This window comes from Buceros rhinoceros, unplaced genomic scaffold (assembly GCF_000710305.1).
Source record: "Buceros rhinoceros silvestris isolate BGI_N320 unplaced genomic scaffold, ASM71030v1 scaffold17188, whole genome shotgun sequence".
Lineage (NCBI taxonomy): Eukaryota > Metazoa > Chordata > Aves > Bucerotiformes > Bucerotidae > Buceros > Buceros rhinoceros.
Window position 1 is genome coordinate 7,274 of NW_010428772.1, and position 21,464 is coordinate 28,737.

The 21,464-nt window shown below is 43.7% G+C and overlaps 1 protein-coding gene across 1 annotated transcript in view; it reads left to right on the forward strand.

Annotated features, from left to right (window-relative positions):
• Positions 1-694: 694 nt before the first annotated feature.
• Positions 695-21,464, forward strand: part of INPP5A (inositol polyphosphate-5-phosphatase, 40kDa) — a gene marked incomplete at its 5' end in the record, with an annotated part of 101,165 nt that continues 80,395 nt past the window's right edge. Inside the window, 4 exons of the mRNA XM_010142409.1 lie at positions 695-758; positions 5,499-5,602; positions 13,329-13,381; positions 16,107-16,226. Coding sequence (XP_010140711.1) covers positions 695-758; positions 5,499-5,602; positions 13,329-13,381; positions 16,107-16,226 — 341 coding nt within the window. The remainder of the gene's footprint in view (positions 759-5,498; positions 5,603-13,328; positions 13,382-16,106; positions 16,227-21,464) is intronic.

Sequence of the window (21,464 nt, forward strand, 5' to 3'; positions counted from 1 at the left end):
GGAGCGTCCCCCACCTCGGCGGGCTCCTCCCGGGGCCCGCCGGCAGCAGTGGCTGTCCAGGTGTGGCCAGCAGAGATGGACGTACGGTACTGTCCAGTCACAGGAATTGACATCAGAACGCTCAGGAGCAGGGAAAGCTGTAGGAGCGTGCACAGATACCACCAGGTGGATTTTAAGTGTTGTTTAACTGTTATGCCAACTCTGGGGCTGGCAAAGCGTTCACTCTGCACAGCTTGGTAGGAAGAGGAAAAGCCTCTGACTCGCTCTGAAAAGCTGTCGAATCTCTCAGCCCTTCTCTTGTTTCTGTACTGCAGTCTCCGAAAGCTTTTGTTTTGCTCTGAAAGTGAAGCAGAAATTTTCCTGCATTTGTAAAATAGTTGTGGGGATGCGTTCGATGGTTAGAAGGGCTCTTGTCTGTAATACTCGTTGCATTCATCCCTTTGGTGTTTCTCAAATTTGTGCCCTCACCACGTTCACCCGGCTGTTCAGGATCTCCTTTGTAATGGCTTATAAAACTTCAGAGAAGCAACAGAGGAAATATTTTTATAGATCTTAGAAAATGTAAAATAGAGTAATTTTGAGTATTTAATATTTTTCTGGGTTTTTTTTAATTGGAAAACATGATACTTTTTTAATTTTAGTTAGCCAAAATAGATATTTGTATAATTTCTTATTTTGTTGTTATTTTTTACAGGCTCTAGGAAGTTTTTACTTTCTTCATGAATCTTTGAAAAACATCTACCAGTTTGATTTTAAAGGTAAGCGAAGGAGTTAAATGTTGTTATTGTCAATCGGCTTTATATATCAAGGCAGCTTTTCCGTCATCTTTTCCGATAGTGGTGCCCAGCAGTTTTTCCCGTTACGGGCAGAATTCTGTGTAATGCATGCAAGTCCGTTGAGGACAGGCGTTAGATTTTTACCTTTTATAGACCTCTTAGAAGTCATCAATGGACCGGGCACAGGTTGAAAACCAGGGCATTAATCATTCCCATGCAGATGGACCTTTGGATCCATAGAGATCCCCGATGATTTCAGAGGAACTCTGAATAGCTGCAAAGTTCTTCCATGTAGATCAGATACAGAACCAAGACCTTAAATGTCCAGCAGTGATGGTCGTTGTGCAAAGCAGCTGAGGTAGATTTATGGCTTAAATTACCTTGGAGCAGTGCAGGTCAGTAGGAGAGTGTCATTGTTTTTAACCCACATTGATCTGTCAGGTTGGAGGTCTTGCTAAATCTTGAAAGTTTAAAAGTAATGCTAGGCTGTGTGTATTAAATACTAGAAATATTATAGAAAGCTGAAGAATGCTTCCAGAGGTGTATAGGGAAAAGATTATATAAAATTTATGATATTTCAGCTGAGAACTGTCTGCATGTTAAATTCAAAACCCTTCTGAGCTTCATTTAGCTTACTGAGCGGAATCCCATTAATGCTCCCTCTAGCATCCCATTAATTTGAGACACTGCCAAAACAGCAGTGACTGTGGAGTGAACTGATTGTCTCAATTATATGGATTCACTGGTTTTGTTCTCAGTAGAGACAGATTCTCTCTGCTGGTGTAGTTGAGGGTACAGGGTCTTCTTTCCAGGAAAGATTTGAGCAGTAGTTCTATGTATAGAGCGACTCAAGATTTAGCCGACCTCCTGCCATCACTGGTTTCAATGCTGGAGGAAAATTTCAGCTATAATATCAGAGGCAGTTCAGAGTAGGTGTTATTTCTGAGACCGTACTGGAAAACTCCACAGTGATGTAGGGACTGCTGATGAGAGGCCATACCTCTCTTTCTCCCAATCATCATCATCATGGCTTGGTTTCGCAAACAAAGATCTGGGAAGGGTTTTTCCCACGCTCACTGCAAGCGATGAGTGCACCCTTCGGGCCTGTGCGGTGGATTTTTTAGGTGAGGCGCAGCGTGCGTGGAACTGGCTCCACCCTTTACACCTGAGGTTCATCTGCCAGGGCCTAGCGAGGTTGGACAGTGACAGCGAAGTCCTCGGGTCGTAGGTTTGGTTAGAGTGTCCTTCTCTGAGATGGAGCCTTACAGGGCTAAACGAGCTCCATCTGCCCAGGTTTGGAGTCAGAGGTGTCCTTCTCCTAGGATGGCTGCCCAAAGGCTAGTGAGCCCATCCTGCCCGTGGACACACTTTGTCTGACCCTTCAGTTGAGACCTGTCAGGCTTGGGAGACCCCACCGGAGACACATGCCACCACCAGCACAGCTCTCAACCTCACAAGGGCATGCAAGCTCCTTCCCCACGGCAAGGGAGTGCCCGTGAAAGAGTCGCTGCTCTACCTCCGGACATCACAGACCCGGGCACGGGGCGGCCGGGGCCTGCCAAGAGCGGGAGTCCTGGAGGTCTCTCCCAATCAGGACCAGTTTTACAGACACTAAGTCATGCTGAAAGTATTACTGATGAGCTGTGGGCGGGAGGGGATTGCTGGAGGAGATTGGCAGTGCTGGAGGAGCTGGGTGCCCGAGGCGTCCTCACACCGAACAGTTGCTGCTCTGCTGTCAGTGACTGCGGAGTCGTTTTACCATGTCAGTGGCTTTGTGTATTAGCAGTGTGTGAACAGTGCCAGCACACTCGGCCCCTGAGCCCACTGCTTCATCGCACTAGCGCTGGAGGACGAGCACGTTCGCTCTGAAGTCCACCAAAAGTTCCCTCTCGCTGCTCATAGACAAGAGGTGTCTGTCCTAGTGGCATCGCACAGAGTGAAATGACAGTTGTTGTAAAAAGAGGAGCTTTCTGGGTTTAGTGAGCGCTGTTTGACAGCTTATTCACTACTGTACTGTACTAAAAGAAATTGTAAGAATTTTTTTTAAAGTGAGAAAATGGAAGGAAAAAGTGTAGGGGAAATAATTGATAGAAATAATCAGATACTTGTCCAGAAAATAAATGCAGTTAAGTGTTGAGTTTAGTTTGGCAAAACCTTAGCAAAGCCGAATGGGGTATGAACTGCGCGCGTAAAGATGTTTGACCCTGTCATCCCTTGGAAAGAAAAAACTCCAGAATAAAAGCCCAAGGAAGGCGGGTGCTACACTGAATCGGTGTTGTAAGTCACCCGCTGTTCTCCTAATGTGGAGCAGAATCAGCCCCCCAGTGCAGTGTTTGTAAAATACGACCCTGAAGGCTCCCATCTTTCAGGGGAAATGTAAAACTTGCCTCTTCTCTCATGACTATTGACATTTTCACAGTGTGTTTAGCTCTTAAATCAGAGGAAAAATCCAAATGGATACAAACGTTCTCTGCACAAAAATCATGATGAAATTCTGGTCCTGCTGGAAAGCATGCAAAAAATAGTTGTTTATATACAATTCAATATTCCTGCAACATCACCGTGTCTCTTCAAAATTCACTGCACAGTTGGATGTGACTGAATTCAGTCTTTGGGAAAAAAAGATTGTCTCTGTTTTTCAGTTCTCGGGAAGACATAGTTGAGGTCTAAAATGAGAACAATTTTCTCCTACAACCTCACATACTATTTGCTACAGCATAGAAGGTGTTGGACTATTTTTACAGTGATCAGAGGCCCAAAAGTTTGCTTACGATTAAAACTATTGACCAGCCGTGTGTTCCAGCGGGCCGTCATCCCACAGAAGGGTTTGCCGACGGGGGTTTTAGGCCACTTTCAGTCTACCACTTTGATCTACAGGAAGAATCTTGTTTTCTCTGGTGTGAAGTCAGGAGCAGTGTAGAAGTAGTTTTCCTTGGAGAGCCATGAGAAGGCATGAGTCTTTCCTCCTGCGTTTACTTCTCAGCAGCTGTGTAAATGAGTCGCTGGTTCGTATTTAGCATCGATGTTAACGTAAGTTGATGGAAATGCGCCTCCTTTCTGCCAAGTGCCTCCTTTTATTTAGGTTCCCACAGCAGAAGTCTTCAGTCCTTACAACTCTGCCAAATGTTTCCTGCATCCTGAATGACATCGGCATCTTTCTGCTGACAGTGTTAAACTCAGTGAAAGAGGCACATCCATCCGTGATCTACTTAGAATGATGCCACATTAGTTTATCAGGATATTTGTTTAGTTTTCCTGTGGGAGCCAGATCTCAAAGTGATTGGCACATAAAGAATGATACTTTTTTTTCCCCTGAAGATATATTGCCACATTACAGTAAATGCTTCCTCAGATTATATAAAATACTTTATCTCGACAACTTACAGTGACAAGGTTTTGTATTGCTTGGTATTTTCACCAGATACCCGGTAGATAGAGCTGGACAGTTCGAGTGCTTGATAGTAGTTGGTTTGGAGTTTCTCTCTTGCACATTCCATTGATGATACTGGCCATCGTGATTGATGGAGGCTGGCGTGGAGGCAGTGGGAGCGTGGGCAGAGTTGAAAGTTGTTTCACCCAGGCATCCCCGCGTCAGACCCCTGCTCCTACACGCAGCAGAGGCCCAGAGGGAATGCTCCAATGGGCGGTCAGGAGGCAGTCACACCTCAGGAGGCTGCTCCTGTTAGACCATGAAGCTCAACCCCTGTCCTCTCCAAGGCTCGGTTCATGCTTGTATGGTTTCTGTTGTAGTTCTAGGTGTTTAAATAGTTGCAAATAGTCTTTTTCAGGATCTGGCTCAAGTCTAACGGTCTGGGACAGTGTGTTGCGCAGCAGAATAATGCATTAAGTAGAAAATGAACTCTCTTTTTATCAGATTTTACATTGCTGTTTCTGAATTTCATTGTCTATACCCATTTCTGGGTTAGGACATAACAGAGAGAAAGTGCTAATCTTCTGGTTCTAGACTGCTCAGTCATCTGCTGCTGCCAATTAGTAGCCTCTGCTGCTCTCACTTTCCTGAGGGAAGACATTCAGTCTGTTCATATAAAACCTTTTTTCACATTTCTTGTTTTCTCTCAGGGCATTGTTATGTTGAATGCCTTCAGTGGGTGACTGGAGTTTGTCACCTTACTTTGCAAAGAAAACCATTGGTTAAAAACAAGTCTACCTCCTCTCAGTCCCTCATGAGGAGTGGGCTGCTTAGCTCATCGTCAGCTCATCTTTCATTCACCTTTCAACTGGGTCAGTTCTAGAGTGGTAAAAAACAGTCCTGCCCCTGACCCAGCCAGCCCAGCAATTTAAGCATGGCCAAACATCAAGTTGATGATGATTGTCAATACTGTTGATTTAAAGCAAAAGGCGGAAAGCTGAGATGATCTAAATGAATGATTGTGTGCTTGTTTGATGGGTAAAAAATGTGACTACTAGTGCATTACGGATGTGCATCATTTGGTGCTGAGGTAGGTAGACATAAAATCTGAGAAAAAGAGCTGCTAGATAAAAAATAACAGTACCCATGACTGCATAGCTTGACAATGTCTGATATAAACAATTATGTTTATACTTGGTGTAGTGCTCCCTGGTTTTCCCCCAGAACAGCTCAGCACTTGCACATTTTTGCTAAGACACTTCTGCAGATGCCACTGCTTTGCCAATGAGTGCTGTAGGTTGCTTATAACGTTACAGGTATGTATGTTAATTTTGTTTTATATTTCTTCCTAGCTAAGAAGTATAAAAAGGTTACTGGGAAAGAAATCTACTCAGACACTTTAGAAAGCACACCCATGCTGGAAAAAGAGAAGTTTCCACAGGATTATTTCCCTGAGGTATGTACAGTCCCATGGAGCATTTCCAAATGTGAGGTTTGATTCTGATTTGCTCTGATTACTTGGGTAGCTACTCTCAGTAATGTAAATGAGCTCAGAATCGAGCCTTGGGTTTTTATTTGGTGGTTTCTTGTAATCTATAATGTATGTTCTAAGTCGTTGCATGGATTTACCAAATTCAAATGGAGTTCTTGGTATAGTAGGAAATCCTTGTGAGTGATAGAGACGGTGATGAAAGACTTGTTTGTGCATTTAAAACCAAAGAAGCAGCACTCGGTGCCAACTGCGAGTCTGTTTCAGGGAGATGTCCTCCTTGGCAGGGTGCGAGGCGGCAGTGAATGGATTCCATTTGCGTTCGGCAGCAGCAGCTCTGCCGTGCTGGTTTCTGCTCGGCACAGCTGGGTACTGCTGCAGGCTTTGCCAGCGCGGACGGGAAAGGGGGTTTCTCGCTGGTGCAGGAATACGCGTAGCTTGAAAGCACATTGATGTTTTCCTCTGATGCTGCCCTCGTACTCCTCTTTTTTGTGTGTTTCTCTTAAGAAGTGGGGAGTGCTGCGTGTTTGAAGGTGAGGGTCTTGCCAAACCCAGAAACACAAGCACAGCTGAGGGTTTTCTTCCACTGCACCTGCAAGAGCCATAGCACATGCACGTGCAGTCTCTAATGACAGTTCTCTTCTCTGATGTTTAATTTGATCATTTTCAATTTCCTATTGAAAGGACAAGTAGAACATAAGTGTTTAATGGTTAGTGTCTACTACAAGCCAAGTAAATAAGTTTGTTGAATTCCTATAACATTTGTGGATCAATCAGGCATGTTATCAGTGTAATCTAAGGAAGAACTAAAATTTAGAATTTGTAAATATCCGTGCTTCAGGATATTTAGACAGTGCATCTGTGCTTGGAGGAGCGTTGCATAAATAATTCTAGGGCTGATGGAATGTAGGTTATTTTTTTCTTTACTTTGACCCTGAAATATTTATTTTTATATTCTGTATCTCTGTACTGGAAGGGAATTTGCCCTTGACATAATTTTACTGGCTTTTACCTCTTAAATACTTCTTTGGAGTTAAGTGCGATATAATTTTGAAGGAAATTCGGACTGTTACTCAGGTGTTTATTTTTCTGCTCCATCGGCAATAGCCTGTAGCAGTGTGGGTGATTGACAGCATAAGCAGCGCTGGTGAATGCTTTGATTGTAGTGCTGAGAGCACTGAGCATCGGCGCGTGAGCGCTGTTATCACCCTGAACAGCAACAGGCCAAATTATGGATTGTTCATTGATACCCAGGAAGAATTATTTCCATCGTTATTTCAGCACTGTTGTTTCACCACAAGACTGGCAAATTTGTAACTTGTTCAGCATCGTTTATTGCTGCCTCTTACACGAGCCATTCTTCAGTCTCTTGGAGAAATGGTTGAGTCTAGTGGCTTTCCCGCACTGTTTCCGGACCGGGGACTGTGTTCGCTACTTGTGGGTGTGCTGGGATCGCCACGTTGTGTTTGGAGCAGTAGCATCTCTATTCAGCACACCCTGCAGCACTGCTTCATGTACAGGACTGTTGGGTCCTGAACCCCAGAAGCAGCTGAATACCTGCTGAGGATGTGACACCTTCATATAGTTCCCATTTGTTACATCGCCTTAAATGGCTTTTTTAAGGAGAAAGCACCCTGTTCTGGTGTTGCCGGGGATTCTGTTAACCTGGAGGAGGAATAAATAGGAAAAGAGAAAATCCACACTTGAAGTTAAGATAAGAATGAATCCCTGATGCAGCTTGAAAGTTCAGTTCTGTTCCTGCACACAGCCCAATTCCCTGTAATAGAGTTGGGCAAAATGTGTGGAACAGGCTGGAGGATTCACCCATTTTACTTCAGAGCTTCACACAGTGGAAGTGCAAAGTGATAGGGAATACGGTAATGCAGGTAACAGCAGGATCAGTATTCACAGTTCTGTGACTTCCCCTGCTCATTCGGCGTAAAACCTAGCATAGACCAAGCCAGCAGTTTTTCGTGTGATTTGAAAAGTTAGAAAGTAATTGTGATGTTATTTACACTACTCTGCCTTTTCTTTTGGACTGAAAACCAGAGAGTCTGTCAAGTCCACATAAGTGCAGCGACATCAAAAATCCAACAGTGACATAGTTTTGGATCTCATATACATGTTTCTACTCTTAAAGCTAAATTAATCTTGTTATCACCTATTTTCTTCCTAGACAACTGTTGGTAATAATGATGCTGATTAAAAGACCACAAACGGGTGTGTATTTTGAAAATCTGCGTTGCCACAGCAGAATGCCTGAGCAGACTACCTCTCCAAACATCACATTTGCGTGCTCTTGTGTGTTTTAGCCAGACTTCTTGTACGGCATTCACCATGTTTTGTGTGAGAAATGGTTTAAGACTCATTTCTTTTCTTTTTATTACTGCTGCTTTAGGATGATCTAAAAGTAATTACAATGATTGAGGCATAATGCAATTCAAAATAATTACAGCCCACTGCATATAAAACTAACAAAACTTTCTGCCTTGATTTATGGCTCCTCTTGGCTAGGCATAAGACTCAAACGATGCCTCTGGGAGCAACACTCCAGATAATGTTAGGCCATTTAAAAAAAAGCAGATTTGTGTAGTCTATCAGGCCTGAGTAATTTTTTTTTTCCCCATAGTGAGAAATTGGTTGTTATCATAGATCACAGATACTGCTCAAAGCTCTTATGAAAGATGAATTAATTTCACTAATGCTTTAATGCAAACCTTTCATGGAGAAGGCTGTATGGTGATAACCTTACTGCGGTCTCTCCTTTCTCAATGATGATTTATGTTGTCTTTTAGTAGATGAAACTGCCTGTATTCACAATCCATCTGCTGGCTAAAGGAATCCTATTAACAGAGGATCTGAGAAGAGACTCAATACTGTAAGGTGAAAGATGTGGTATCCCCTTTCTGGGACACCAAGTAGGAATTTTTTTTCCTATTTTAAAATGTAGATACCTCTCCGAGTGTGTGCAGATGATCTATATCCTCTCTGCCTGGTTTTATGCTGGCTTAAAGATGGTGGATCAGCTAGTGACTATCTGTTAAAGTCAAAATGCAGATCGTTGCTTCAAAATCCGCGATGAGAAAGAATTTTCTGTTTCCTCCTTCCCAAGCTATAGTTTGTCTTTAAATTCTGCTTCCAAAACTTTCTTCTTTCCAAATACTGTACTTGGAAATATTAAGCACATCAGTGATCCAGAATATGTAAGGCATGTTATAAGGCTACAGTATGATGGTGAAGGATGACATTTTTATATTTAGGATGTTCAACAGCAGTTCAACCACTGGGCTGTGTTCAGTCCAAAGCTACTAACTTTTGTGTCCTTAAATAGACACATTTTTAATAACTGGATTATTTATTGAGGCTAAAGGCATTAAGTAAATGTGTTCAAGTTACGAATATCTAAAGGTAATTTACAGGTTGGGGTGAGGGAATATGCAAATTACACGATGAAACAAGTGTCATGTTATCATGGTGCTGCTGTTAATGGTATAAATTCTATTGTTGTAATTATCTGCCTTTAATGACTATATTATAAAACGAGTTTTGTAATGACTCTTCGTTCTCAGAGACAGTTAAATGAGCCACAGAATTACTATCATATTTTGGGTTGGGCATCTAAAATTTATGTCCATTGTTTATACCTCTATCAGCCCTAAATTCTGCTGTCCCAAAGAAGAGAATTCTTAGAGATTTAAACGTTCTTTGGGGAGTTTAGTGAAATACAGGAGGGAAAAAGAAGGTGCCTTGTAAAGCAGAAGAACTGCTGTATGGCTGGCAGTGGATATGAAGTGGGAGGACAGGCTGGTGGTCCGTGTTGTGCTTCCAAACACGTTTTTTTTTTGGCTGGTTTTGGCAATGACCTAGACTGGAGTACTACACTTCAGCTGCTGGCAGGGTCGGGCCCCTCTAACTTCACATCCCTGCTGCTGCGCTCCCCTGAACCCTCTTGGGCCTTGGAGGTTGTCTAACAGATCAGAAAGGAATCCCTGACACCTCCACCCCCACATGTACCCTCCTTCCTATCGCTTCCCCAGGCCTTCTGCCAGCTCGACGTGGTATCCTACAACCTCCTACAAATCAGTGCTTCCCTTCATCTTTCTTTCACAAATTGCATCATTACTGTATTTCTGTCTTCCGAAATAACTTCTAGTGAAGAAATTATGCGTTGCTGCTGGTTGGTGACTTCAGTGGTGATGTGTAAGGAAGAAGCCGACAGCAGCAATGATTTGCATGTCCCGTGATTCTGTGTGTAAAAATCAGTGGAGCGAGTGTAGGTTCTCTCACAGCTTTCTTGTATTACCTCATACACAGATACTTAAATGTGGTCTTCCAATAGCGGTATTCTTACTAAATTCTTTCTACTGTATTTTCTGGTAAATAAAGGGTCACGAAAGCACTATGTGAAAAAGCAAATGATCAATTAAATTATGACACTACATAATAGACGTTGTCATTAGATACATTGACTTCATGTTCTTAAGATCTCACTATACATCATTTTTATGAGTGCCAAGATATTTTCATTTGCAGACTTTTAAATTTATGTAATGACTTCTAAAAATCTTTACCAGCGCAACTGTGACTGATGGTGCTGTTCCAATGCTTGATAGTGTTCAAAGGCTGGATCGGGCTTCAGTTTTCCATATGCTGTGTTTCATTCGGGAACACAGGGAAATTAGAAAGGTGTTTTGAACAGTTTGTATACAAACTCCTAAATCACAAGAGCATAAATTCTTCAGTTCTGTAAAGTGATCTGAGGAGAGAAATGAAGTAATTAGGGGGCATGGCTTTTGTGGAAAGTTTGCATAATACACTCATAGGTAAATGTTGAGCATGTCATGAGAAACACAGGTTGCTGCGTGAGGCTTTGTGGAGGAGGTGCTCTCACCACAGTGATGCTGTTAACACTGAACATCGCTCGGTGCCTCAGTTGCTCCGGCTGCTCGGTGTTCAGCTGCTCCACACAGGAGATTTCCCGTCTCTGAACCCTGGTGCTCCTTTAAGAAGCTGCGATTACACTGCAGTCATTGCTGCTTTAATATGTCTTTCCTTCATGCCCCTGCTTTGTATGGTTGAATAAACCCTTGCTGGGTCACTATTTAATTTGATATGGTCCCTCTCAGTAAAATGATGGAGAAAAGATGAATTAAGGCTCTGTGCTAGTCATTATCAATCATGGTTTGTGTGCATTACTTATTGCTCACAGTGCTTTTTGACATTAGCCCTCTATAACCTCTCTCTTCATGTTAATGTTGTCTGGAGGTCCTTTTACCCGATGTAGCAGAGGTTATTTATGTAGGTGGTGTTTCTGGGGGGTTTTAAAAGGTCAGCATGCTCTCCTGAGAGACTCTATTCACAAAGAAAAGGCTGGCAGAATGTAACTACAAGTTCTCAAATTGTGATTTTTAAATTATTTTTAAGGACTTCTAATAGAGAGGTGGGATAATTTCAGTTACAGTTGTTAAAGTAAATCTTTGGCAAAATAGTCTCTAGTAGATACTACTGCCCTTCAAACTGGTGTATGCAGTGTATGCGTGGGGAAACACCGAGAAATTCTGTATTTGCCCATGGCATGAAATATAAATGATGCTGTAAATGCCTTTTAATTGGCTTGGATCAGCATAGGCTCGCATGGAGCAGAGTCAGGCAGCGGTGCCGAAGGCTGGGCATGCTTTATGCTGGTGTTTCTTGTGCCGATGAACCCGTCAGCGGTAGATTCAGAGTAAAGTCCTGAGGGGTGGCCTGCTGGAGAAGTGGATGCTGATTGACAGCAGGACTCAGTCTCGTACGCTTTGGTTGCACAAAACTTGAAGCTACTTGTGCGTGCATGAACCTGTGGCAGTGGGCAGGGCACACCCGAGGGAGGAAGGGATCTGACTGATGTCATTGTAAGGCTTCTCACTGCCATCTAAAAAGGGCTGGGGAAACACAAATGTCACAGCCGTTTTCAGAAAGGTCCCGGTGGCCTCTCCTCGGTCATGGGAAGGTGATAGAGCAAATCTTCCCGGATGACCAGCTGCGTGGAGAAGGGGAACGTGGATGTTGGATGCATTGACTCTAATAAGGCCTTTGCTGCTGCCTCTCACAGTATCCTAGAAGCCACGTGGGTAAGTGGGTTATCAGATGACTGGAAAGCTGGGCAGCCACCAGGCTTAGAGGGTGGTGCTCGAAGTCCAGCCAGCAGCTGGTTGCTGATGGTGTTCCCAGGGGTCAATGCTGGGATCTATTCTATTCAACACCTTCATTAACAGCTTGGACGACAGGATGGAGCACACACTCAGCTCTGCAGATGATGCCAAGTTGGGGGAAGCAGTCAGTGCGCTGGAGGGCAGGGCTGCTCTTCAGAGGGACTTCAGCTGACTGAAGAAAGAGTCTGACAGGAAGCTCAAAGAAGCTCAGCAGAGATGAATGCCAAGCCTTGTTCCTGGGATGGGCTAGCCTCACAAAGCGGTACAGGCTGGAGGTGACTATCCAGAAAACAGAGGAGGACTTGGATCTTGTTGGACAGCAAGTTGAACATGAGCCAACACTGTACTTTGGTGACAAAGAAGGCCAGCAGCATCCCAGGTTCTGTTAGGGGTCCCAGGAAGAGAATCCTCCATTTGTTTGGCACTCCAAAGCCACATCACATCTTCAGTGTCTTGTTTGGGAACCCCTGTACCAGATAGACATGGGCAAACCGGAGCAAGAGTAGCAGAGGCATCTCTCGAGCTGGAGCACGGAATATGGGAGGAGAGGTCTGAGAAGGGTGGTTTTGTGAGGCACTTCACTATCTCAGCAGCATTTGGGATTTGAAATTTTCATGAGGACTCCGTTCACAGTGAAGTGGGTAATACTGGGAAGTCTCTTCTGGAGGCAGTGCCTCAGGAGAGCAAGTATCCCTGAGCTTTGCGAGGGCTGGCACTTCGTTCGTGATCTGGAGTGGCAGTCTTCTGCTGCAGAATCATCGGCGTCATTATGTAGGCCTGTCTGGTGCAATATTCATTGCCAGGGAACATTAGCCTAGCCCCACATTCATTGTTAACAGTGAATAAATAGGATGCAGAATCATGTCTTTTTGTGGGAGGTTGTAATTTATGGCAGTGGCTTAGGAGTGGTGCTGAAAAAATCCTTTTGCTGTATCATAAGTGCCACACGTTGGCATGAGCTGATTTGTGGCTTTCTCGCAGACGTTGCAGTTTTGATAAATGTAATGTTTTGCCATTATTTAAATTCCCCTTAACTTTTATAGAAATATTGGGTGGGTTGGCCCAGCAGGAGAAATGGCTTTCTAGCAGATCTCATTCATTTTAATTTCATGTAAATCTCTGATGACATGTTACAGTTCAGGTGAAATTACAAAGAAGCCAAGACATTTGTGCATAGGCACTAAGGATCTGCTGGTTTAGGCTACACGTAAATAGGGTTGTAAAGCTTTCCTAATCGGTTCTCTCTCATCTATAAAAACAGCCAGGACTTACATTACCTTTACACGTAAGTTTATAACAGCTGCAGGACCAAAAATATGAATAATTCCAGAATTTATAAGAGAGACGATGTATGTTTTCAAGGTACCTCAGTTGGTGTGTAGTGGTTACTAGTTACAGCGTACGGATGAACTCGGATTTGTTCTGTTCTCCGTGTAAGTACATTTCACTTCCACAGTGATCGTTTACTTCCAGCGACTGATTCTTCTGTGCTTATTTTTCAGTGCAAGTGGTCCAGAAAAGGTTTCATTCGAACGAGATGGTGTATTACTGATTGGTAAGTTGCGTCTTTAAGTTCCTTCTGATGAAGTGTCTATTATGTAGGGTTTTATTAACAGCTGTTTCGAAGAAGGTGTTCATACGTGTGGGTCGGTCTGTTCATAGGACAGATGGGTTCCAAAACAGTTGCTTTGCTTTTTTATTGAACACATAATGCTCAGTAATAACAAAATGTGATGTTAATGCTCACCTGTACGTGCAGCTAGCATGGGATAACTCAGGTCATAACCAACCTCTCAAAAACATGTGGTGTCTGTGAGCAAGGCCTCAGGAGTCACAGTGTGGAGCTCAAGCGTGCCCCCACTGCTGCTCCCCATCACACCCGATACAGCCGAGCGTCTCACCTGGGTCTAGGCAGGCCTCGCCCCGGCGGTTCCTGAGGAAGGAGATTGCTCTCTCTGAACTAAGTCCGCCCCAGTTTCCACAGAAGCCAGTGGAGGGCCCCCACCTTCAAGGAATGCAACCTTTTAAAACCAGTTCCTACTGTATCACTTTTACTGGAACGAAACTTTTTATTTGTCGTATTCGGGTCAGGATTCCCATTTTAAACCCGAGGCACGGTCCAGTTCTCTGAGAGGTTGCTGGTTTTCCTCCTAGAGCAGAGCGAAGCCCCTGGCAGCCCAGCACTGGCTAGCAGGGTTTGGTGAGGGGCAGCAGAGAGCAGGGAGCACTGAGGAAGCATCCCACCCAGCAGCACATGCCTCAGTTCAGTGTAACCTGGCTGTTGTCAGAGCAGAGAGAGTTCCTCATCAGACATGCTGTGAAAAACTACAGAAGAAACAAACACTTTTTGCTCTTGGGATGGTCCTGAAGAGGTGGGGGCTGAGGGAAGCAGACATCATGATGGTGTTACACGCTGTCTTTGGAAGAAGCAGTGCCCTGTAGCACTGGTGGGAGATGTATCTCGTCACGGATGATGTATCTCATCATGGTTTACTGTCTGTGTTTGAAAATGCTGCCTTTAGAGACAATGATAGTAGTAATACTAGCAGTGTTTGTTGGAGGTAGCTGATTTCTGCAAACCACCGTACCTGAGAGAGCTCAACAGCATCCCTTGTCTTAACACACGGAGAGCTCAATAAACCCTCAGGTGCTTCAGATTTCTCTAGTCCCATCTAGAAATCTGGCCATGCCTTTTTACCATTTAGTCATAGTTTTGGTCTTTGTTGCTTGTTTATGTTATAGTCACCTAAATGTATACAAACATTCAACTTTTTTCCCTTCCTGCTGTGGTCATTTCACATCTTAAAATTCTAAGTTTGATTCTCAAGTCTGAATGTCCCCACAGGCTGACCTTTAGGCGCTGAATAGTGTTCTTGCTTCTTTACATAAGCACATTTATTAGATTAGGCAAACACTTTGTGAAGAATGAAAAAGCGGCAGGTTTTTTCCTTTTACAGACTTTTGACCCTGAAATCAGGCAGGCAGCTATGGGTAACGTAGGGATTCTTTCTGTTCATCCTTCACACAGGCAGCCATCAGCTCCAGATTATGTTTTGTAGTTATGTACTAATTACATGTCTTCATACGAAGGTTAGTAGGACTACAATGTCATTACCATGAGTTCATTCCGCAAAACACTATTTCCTGAGCCAAAAAACCCACCAGTATCTGTGCAAGAGGCCTTGGTGAACCTGGGTATCTTGATCATGCATTGTCTGATTTGACTGTCATTGATTTGCGATGTTCCCTGATTGCCCAGATACATTCCCTGACTCTCACGGTCTGGGGAAGCTCTGTGCACAGGTTGGGGTTTCTGTTTGATCCTCTCTCTGCCAGAGTCGCTTCCCATATTCTCACTGGCAGGCTGTAAACTCCTCTTTGAACAAGAGGTGTTTGCCTTCTCTGTGTTTGTCATCTCCACGCTGAATTCTCGTGCAGGAGTTGTCTGCGCACAGCACTAGAAATGCAGAGTCAGTTTGGTTTAGCTGTCTGTTCAAATTCAAAATGATGGGCTCCTATAAAGGGAAAAAACTGCTTTAAATCTGAATCCGAGGCAAGGTAACGCAGCCAGATGATGGGTCTGAGCTGTGGTTCACCTCCCAAAGGGGGCTGAAAACTCACTAAACGGACCTTTCATTAGCAGTAAGGCCAAGGGAAGGGGAGGACACCGGGAGGACATTCAGTGGATTTTTCTGGGAAGCAGCAGCTTCTGTAATCCTGCAGCACAGTCTGGGTCGAACAGCCTGTCCTCTTTCTGACTGGCAGTGGGGTGCACGCTGACCACCGTTACCTTGGCGTTCTCCACGCAGGGACAGATAAGGAGTTGCAATGATATAGTTTAGTCTTTAATGTCAGTAAGACTCCCCTGTCAATAGCTTTCCATTTCGTTTGTTGCAAAGCCACAGTTCTACTGGGTATTTGGCTACAGCTTTATAAACTTAAAGTTGTTTGTTTACACATTCCATTTTGTTTTAAAAATATTTTAGTGAGAGGGTACGGCCTGATTTCTGTGGACTGTAACCAACAGGTAGCTTTTCACTTTCATATTATGCATATTTTAAGCAAAAACCTGATGCAGTCTTGCCTGTGGATGAGTTGTCATGAGTTTGTTGGTAGTTTTTGACATTTTATGATGATAGATTAATTTGTACAGTCTGAGTAAATATTATGGTAACATGAGAGAATACAGTGTTATTATGCTGAATGCTTTGCTAATGCAACAAATGTGTTTTTTCTTTTATCCTGAATCATTTTATTTGTATTTCCTTTTTTTGTCATAGTGCCTTTGACTTGGTAAACATTCATCTTTTCCATGATGCTTCCAATTTAATTGCTTGGGAAACAAGCCCATCGGTTTACTCAGGAATACGGCATAAGGCTCTTGGCTATGTACTTGATAGGTATGTATTAGCTTTTACCAGCCTCTTTCGATCTCTGTGTTCATAAGCAGCATATAAAAAGTGTTTCAGAAGGCACACCCAGAAATGTAGAGATTTTTATTCTGTTAACTGAAAATGGTCACTTCTTATCAGAGTTTTCTAGACAGTGCCAATTACAGATCAGTTTATGACACATGGGCATTTAAGCTAAATTACAAGACTGGAGAATCTCTCTGAAGTCACCAGAACTTGCAGAGTCGAAAGCAGGTTTATTTTTTAAATGTGTTCACTAGATTAGCTCCTTTTAGTCTGCGTGAGTCCTGTAAAGCTGCCATCAAGTCTGTTTTCAGTTACAGGATAATAGTGTAATTCCAGTTGGAAGGAACCTCTGGGAGCCTCTTGCTCATCCTCCTGCTCGGAGCAGGGCTGACTTCAACACCAGATGAGGGTGTTCAAGGCGTATCCCAGCTGAGCTTTGAAAAACTCCACGCAACCTGATTTGCAGCTTCTCTGGGCCACCCCTTTCTGTGCCTGACTACCCTCTTGGTGAAACTTTCTCTCCGTAATATCAGTCAGAACTTCCCTCAAGGCAGTTTGTGTCCATCACCCCAATCTTTCAGGGTGCGTTGCTGGGAAGAGCCTGGCTCTGGCTCTTCAGTAGCTACCAAATATATAAATCCAGCAGCAAGATCCTCCCGTTGCCATCTTTTCTGTAAACTGAAGAAATCCAGCCCTTTCAACCTCTCCTTGTAAGTCACAAGCTCCGACCCCTCAACATACTACCAAATATATAAAGCCAGCAGCAAGATCCTCCCGTAGCCATCTTTTCTGTAAACTAAAGAAATCCAGCCCTTTCAACCTCTTCTTGTAAGTCACAAGCTCCGACCCCTCAACATTAAACCCCGCGGTGTTTTAATCTCAATCCTCACTGAGTGCCGTAGGCAGCAACACAGCGTTTGTGTGCAGTCATTGCTGTTTAATAATGTCAGGGTTTATAATGATGTTATACAATTTATGGCTGCCCTAATTAGCAGTTATAGTCAGAAAAAGAGACAGGTTTTTCTTGAGTAAGAAAAAATAACTTCTGCTGGTTCATATGTGCATTGGCAAAGTTAACGGGTGTTTCTCTGACGAGGTACTGTCTGACTTCATGTTCGCCCGCGAAACAGCTTTAAAGTGTCTCTTCAAAGCAGCCACGGTACACGCTGAGATGTCCGGTGTAAGATGGTGCTTAAAACAAACTGCTTAGGCTGGAAAAGTAAAAGAGCATTGGACATGTGGTTTTCCTGCCCTGGCCCAGGCCACCGGTGTGCTGGGGCTGCCTCCGCAGCAGTGCAGCGTTGTTGGTGCCCGCCAGGCTCCGAGAGCTCTCTGCAGCGAGACCCCAGTGCGTAGGACTGCCCTGCCCCACAGTGCGGTGGGGACAAGGATCCCCTGGCTGGCCTGGCCACAGGTGCCGGTAGGTGAGAGAAGGAGAGCACGTGCCTGGAACTTGTTGCTCAACATAGCTTGGACCCTGGTCGAGGGGGCTGGGGGGAAGGACGGGTTCACTGTGTCTCTTCCTTCTGGCATTTGCTCGCAGTGTCCCTGCATACGAAACACGCAGTGAGGAACTCCCAGCCACGAGTGACCATTTACTCTCGTGTCTCTCTCTGGCAGCAAGCTGCAGGTTAAAGATGCTCTTTAACTAAATCGAGTTATGCCTTGAAAAATATCTTTGTATGTGCAGTGTTGTCATTTTTCCCTACGTAGGTTTTCTCTGGAAAAGGTTCTGAAATGTGGAATGGAGTATAAGTACCTTTTTGGTCTCATTCTGTTCAAAGTTTTATTCCTTTCTGTAATTTTTGTCTTATTTAAAAACAGGAACATATTTTAGCAAAAGCGACAGCTCTTACGACTGTGTATAAAGAAGTGCTTTTCCTGTGCACCCCAGCAGAGGGCTAGGTAGGAATGGTCCAAAACAAGCATTTATTTTCTACTTTTGAGGGTGTTACAAGGATGAGGAGGAAAAATCTTGTATCACTTCTCTTGTATCAGTTGTAAGACCTGTTCAAATCACCAGAAAACACTGGGGGCATTTGGAAGGTTTGCAAATAGGTAACACGCAGTGGTTTATAAAACATCCCTAGTTTAGGGGGCAGAGGTGCAGTAAGATCAGGATCCACTCTTGGGGCCGTTTGAGACACAGAGTTTTGAGCTCTGTTACATGGAGCAGTGTGGGAAGGGCCTCTTTTTATTTCATTTTTTCTTGGTTCTGTTGGTCTCTCCTTTTCTTAGCTTTGCACGGGGGAACTTTGGCAAACCTGTGTGATAAACCTTCTGCATTATTTATCGCACGCTTGTTTACAGCATACAGTGTGCTTCATTAGCTGATTTTGGCTTTGGACCCCCCACGATGCCCCGGCGAGGGTAAGGTAACAGGACTGTAGTATTAGTGTCAGCCGTGGGTCAGAGATGTCACGATGGTATATCATTAAAATGTGACGCTGCCAAAAACTGCCCTGACTCCCCTGTCCTCAGAAAAGAACCCTTCGCTTCGAGGGTGCCCACTACTCCTCCGAGCTCGCATTCAGCTGAATCGCTCATTTTGAGAGCGCAGCCAGCCGCAGATCCGGACCTCCACAGTGAAATGATGGGCTGCCTGGCACAAAAGGGGAGTTCTGTAGGAGCAGTGAATAATGGGAAACCCCTTTCATCGGCAGTGCTAACCTTTTGGCAGCCACCAGCAAACTCTATTCTGATCTGCTGATTGGGGAGGACAATACACTGAAGCTCACTTTGAATGAATGCTGCCACCAACAGTGTCCCCATTCAGCGGGTGTTGGGAACCATCTTTGACCATTGTCTGCCACCAGTCCTTCAGACAGTAGGAAAAGGGAAAGTGAGCGCGTCTATAGGGGGAAAAGTACTTCTTTTCTTGGCTTTAATCTCTCTTTAAAGCTTCATAGATCTACATTTCCAGCTGAGCTACTGGAACTATGCAGTGTCAGATAAATACAGAAGAGAGAGGTTTCAAGCTGAGCTTTTAAATCCCCTTATCTGCATGAACTAATAATGCAGATTTAGTGCTGTTAAAAACAGAGACTGATAAGTCTTTTCCTTTAAAGCCTTTAAACTGCTAAAGAGCATTTAACAGCAATGCAGTTCAAACCCAGCGAACAATGCTGAGAAGGAAAACAGTTTAATGAGCTAAACCTTCACTGAATGAAACAGAAACACCTTCTCACAGTTGATTTAGGTCACTGTGGGAGTCAGTGAAAGCGCAGTTCTGTTCACGCTGCATCTTCATAAACATGAATTAAGTACAGCCCTTTCATGTAAGGTAAAAGTATCACAGGAGTTTGAAATACAAAAGAGTGCGCAAATAAAGCTCGAATGAATTAGTTTAACTGTTAAAATCATCAGGGAAGTTGGTTTCGCCAGAATTATTTTCGCTACGAGGTTTTAACATGTAGGCACGATGCAAGGTCTCTAAATTACTGAGAAGGGGAGGGGTAGGGGGGAAAAACAAAGGACAGTGTCGGGTGAATGATTTAGAGTTGCCGCTAAAAGTTTTCTCCTGATGGAATCTATTAATAATCATAACAACATGTTTGGGGAGTAGAAAGGTTTAATCTTGTGATGGTGTTCTGAAGTGATTCAGCTTTAATAATATTAAAAATGAATTATATAGTGAGAAGAATGCTTTTAAAGACAGCTAGCTGGCTTGTGCTGAGCTTGAGTTGTTTTAGCATTTGGCATTTAGCGAGGGTGAAGAAAACCGGGTGTTAGACTCTTTAGAGACTGGGATCCTTGGAATTCCACTGGCGTTAAGCAATTACATGCCTGTGTATTCACAAATACATACACGGTGTATATGTAGAAAATCGGCGTGTGTCAGGGTTCTTTATCCACGCTAATGTAAAACGAAACTGAGTTCCCAGAAGTCGATTACATTGCTCTGGGTAGATATAGACGCAGCCAAAACTGAATTTGCTGTATAATTGAAATAAGAACACCTGCAACGATTTCTTCCAGGCCTGTTTTGGATAACTCCCATGTGCAGTTAGCCCCATTTGCAGAATACTTGCCTTTTGTTGAGTTTTCTGGAGTCAGAGGGTGTAAGCTATGCAAGCAAGAGAGGCAACATGGTTTACATTTTACTTCAGGCTTTCGTACATCTGCTGTAATTAATGCTTCTTCATGTATCGTTAATTAATCGTATTGGCACAGCAGTCCTGTCCTTCAGACACTTGCTGGGGAAAAGCATCTTCTGAATTTCCTAGCCTGGCCGGGGAGTGCACGGAAGCTGTAGGGTAGAGTCCTTTAAAAGTGCAGATGAGGGTTTGCGCAGGACAGAGATGTGAGATGTTACCCTGATACTGTGGTTCTCGGTGCGCCAGCCATTTAAACTTCCTGAAATTATCTGGAGCATTCGGATCCATAAAATGAATGTGGTGGGCTTTTTTTTTTTTTTAAAGAAGTGACAGTACTCTTCTGTTTCCCTATTGAAATGTTCCCTGGCCTAGTTCAACAGAAACATTTTTACATTACAACTGTGAAATCTTGGCATAAAGCTCCCCTTTGTGCCCTTCATTATTTTCTCACAAATATAGTCCATTGTCACATAGCTGAAGTTAATTTGATCAACATTGGGACATTTAACTTTTATGTCCGGTCAAAGGAGCTGTTTCATGCTCATTTTGGGTATTCAAAAGAAATGATTGCCAGAAAAATAATGTTACTATTAACAATTCAGAGCAATTAGTTTCCCAGGGAGAGGCGATGTGATGCACCGGCTCCACACAACTATTCTTTGTCATTTTATGGATGCTCATCAGTCAACTGTCACATCTTCTCAAAGACCCTTCCAATCTAAATGTTTCTCTTTGGGCTTTTCCCAGAACTAGCAGCTGAATGAGCAAAAGAAAAGCCACTTAGTTTCTAGGCAAAGGAAAACTTCACTCTAAAGATCTGGGTCATTTGAGAAGATCCTCGGAGTAGCTCGCTTTGGCGGGGGGGAGTGTTGGTTCTTTTTTAACTTTCTTTTTTGCAACAGAGGTTTTAACATAAGTAAAAACTCTCTGTAATCATTTGCCTTCCAACATTTAGTGGAATTTCTGTGTGCTGGGATAGATTGCACTCCCAGGGCAAATAAACCTTCCATCCAAACATCTTCTAACAAAGGTTTTAAACCCTAGATCACATGCAGAAAGACAGCTTTTCACTGAACACCCTGCGGCTCAGCTCATTAATATTCAGCCATCCCCCCCCCCCCTT